This window comes from Nicotiana tomentosiformis, chromosome 10 (genome assembly GCF_000390325.3).
Source record: "Nicotiana tomentosiformis chromosome 10, ASM39032v3, whole genome shotgun sequence".
In the NCBI taxonomy this organism is placed as follows: Eukaryota; Viridiplantae; Streptophyta; class Magnoliopsida; order Solanales; family Solanaceae; genus Nicotiana; species Nicotiana tomentosiformis.
In genome coordinates this window covers 47,394,989-47,397,114 of record NC_090821.1, presented here as the reverse complement: position 1 = coordinate 47,397,114, position 2,126 = coordinate 47,394,989, and the positions used below count along the sequence as shown (strand labels likewise).

At 45.3% G+C, this 2,126-nt stretch overlaps 1 protein-coding gene across 1 annotated transcript; it reads right to left on the bottom strand.

The window, feature by feature from the left end:
• Positions 1-1,421: 1,421 nt before the first annotated feature.
• Positions 1,422-2,126, bottom strand: LOC138900125 (uncharacterized). The gene is made up of 2 exons (XM_070186833.1): positions 1,772-2,126; positions 1,422-1,678 (listed from the first exon to the last, which is right to left on the bottom strand). The coding sequence occupies exons 1-2, from the start codon at positions 2,124-2,126 to the stop codon at positions 1,422-1,424; spliced, it is 612 nt and encodes a 203-aa protein (XP_070042934.1).

Here is a 2,126-nt window from a genome sequence, read left to right as displayed (position 1 = left end):
GGAGAGTAATATCATAATCTTTTAGTAAATCAAGTCATCTACGCTGCCTCAAATTTAGATCCCTTTGCTTGAACAATTGTTGTAAGCTGCGATGATCTATGTAAACCTCATAGGACACCCCATAAAGATAATGCCTCCAGATTTTAAGAGCATGAACTATCGCAGCCAACTCTAAATCATGTAATAGGTAATCCTTCTCGTGGGGCTTCATCTGATGTGAAGCATATACAATAACTTGCCCCTCCTACATCAATACACAGCCCAAACCAACGGGCAAAGCGCCGCAATACACAGTATACATCTCTTAACCGAAAGGCAACACTAACTTTGATGCTGAAGTCAATGCGATCTTGAGCTTCTGAAAGTTCACCTCACAATCATTGGACCATCGGAACAGAGCACCCTTCTGGGTCAATCTGGTCAAAGGTGCTGCAATAGATGAAAAACCCTCCTCAAACCGACGATAATAACCTGCTAACCCCAGAAAACTCCTCATCTTCGTCGCCGAAGTGGGTCGATGCCAATTCTGAACCGCCTCAATCTTGTTGGAATCAACTTTAATATCCTCGCCTGATATAATATGCCCCAAGAATACTACAGAGTCTAGCCAAAACTCACACTTGGAGAACTTAGCATATAGTTTTTGTTCTCGCAAAGTCTAAAGCACCACTCTAAAATGATGCTCGTGCTCCTCCACACTACGCGAGTAGATCAAAATGTCATCAATGAAGACAATGGCAAATGAATCAATATATGGTCTGAACACCCTATTCATCAAATCCAAAAATATCGTTGGGGCGTTAGTCAAACCGAAGGACATTACCAGAAACTCATAATGGACATATCTAGTCCAGAAAGCAGTCTTCGGAATATCCGAATCCCGAATCATCAACTGATGGTACCCCGATCTCAAGTCGATCTTTGAGAACACTCTGGCACCCTACAACTGGTCAAACAAATCATTAATGCGCGGCAGTGGGTACTTGTTCTTAATGGTAACTTTGTTCAACTGGCGGAAATCAATGCACATTTGCATAGTCCCATCCTTATTCTTCACAAATAATACTGGTGCGCACTAAGGCGACGCACTCGGCCTGACGAACCCCTTTTCTAACAACTCCTCAAGTTGTTCCTTCAACTCTTTCAACTCTTTTGGAGCCATACGGTACGGTTGGATAGATATAGGTTGGGTACCTGGAGCCAAATCAATACATAAATCAATATCATGATCTGGTGGTATGCCTGGAAGGTCAGAAGGAAACACATCGGAGAACTCCCGGACTATGGGCACTGAATCAATCGTCGAAGTCTGCAGTAGTGTCCCGAACATAGTCCAAATAGGCCAAACAACCCTTCTCGACCATGTGTCAGGCCTTCATAAAGGAAATAACCCGACTAGATGCACTGACAAATGAACCCTTTCATTCCAATCTATGCAACTCTGGCATCGCCAAGGTAACAGTCTTGGCATGGTAATCTAGGATGGCATGATATGGAGATAACCAATCCATGCCCAGTATGATCTCAAAGTCGGTCATATCAAGAAGGAGAAGATCTGCTCTAGTTTCGTAACCATAGAATATAACAATGCAAGACTGGTAGATCTGATCCACAACAACAGAATCGCCCACAGGAGTGGACACATAAATAGGAGTTCCCAAGGACTTACGAGAAACACCTAGGAAATGAGCAAATTGAGATGACACATAGGAATATGTAGACCCCGGATCAAATAATAGTGAGGCATATTTATCGCAGACAGAAATAGTACCTGTGATCACGGCATCTGAAGCCTCTGCATATGGTATGGCCGGAAAAGCATAGAACCGAGATGGAGCGCCACCTGACTGACCTCCACCTTTAGGACGGCCCCTACCCACCTGCCCTCCACCTCGGGGCGGCTGGACGGCTGGTAGGGTAACTGGGGCAGTAATCATGGGTTGCTGACCCTGCTCTACTAGCCTACCCCGAAGCCTGGGGCAGAACCTCCGCATATGACTGAAATCCCCGCACTCGAAACAATCCCTTGGTACGGTGGACTGCTGACTTGAAGTCTGGCCCTGATGACCTGAATACCCACTAAAGGAACCCTGAATAGCTAGTGGGCGGAAAGAACTCTCTGGCAT

Coding starts and splice junctions, on each gene's coding strand:
- LOC138900125 (XM_070186833.1), bottom strand. CDS start 2,126: ATGCCAGAGAGTTCTTTCCGCCCACTAGCTATTCAGGGTTCCTTTAGT. Junction 1,679..1,771: donor TTCAGATGCCGTGATCACAG/GTACTATTTCTG, acceptor CTCATTTCCTAG/GTGTTTCTCGTAAGTCCTTG.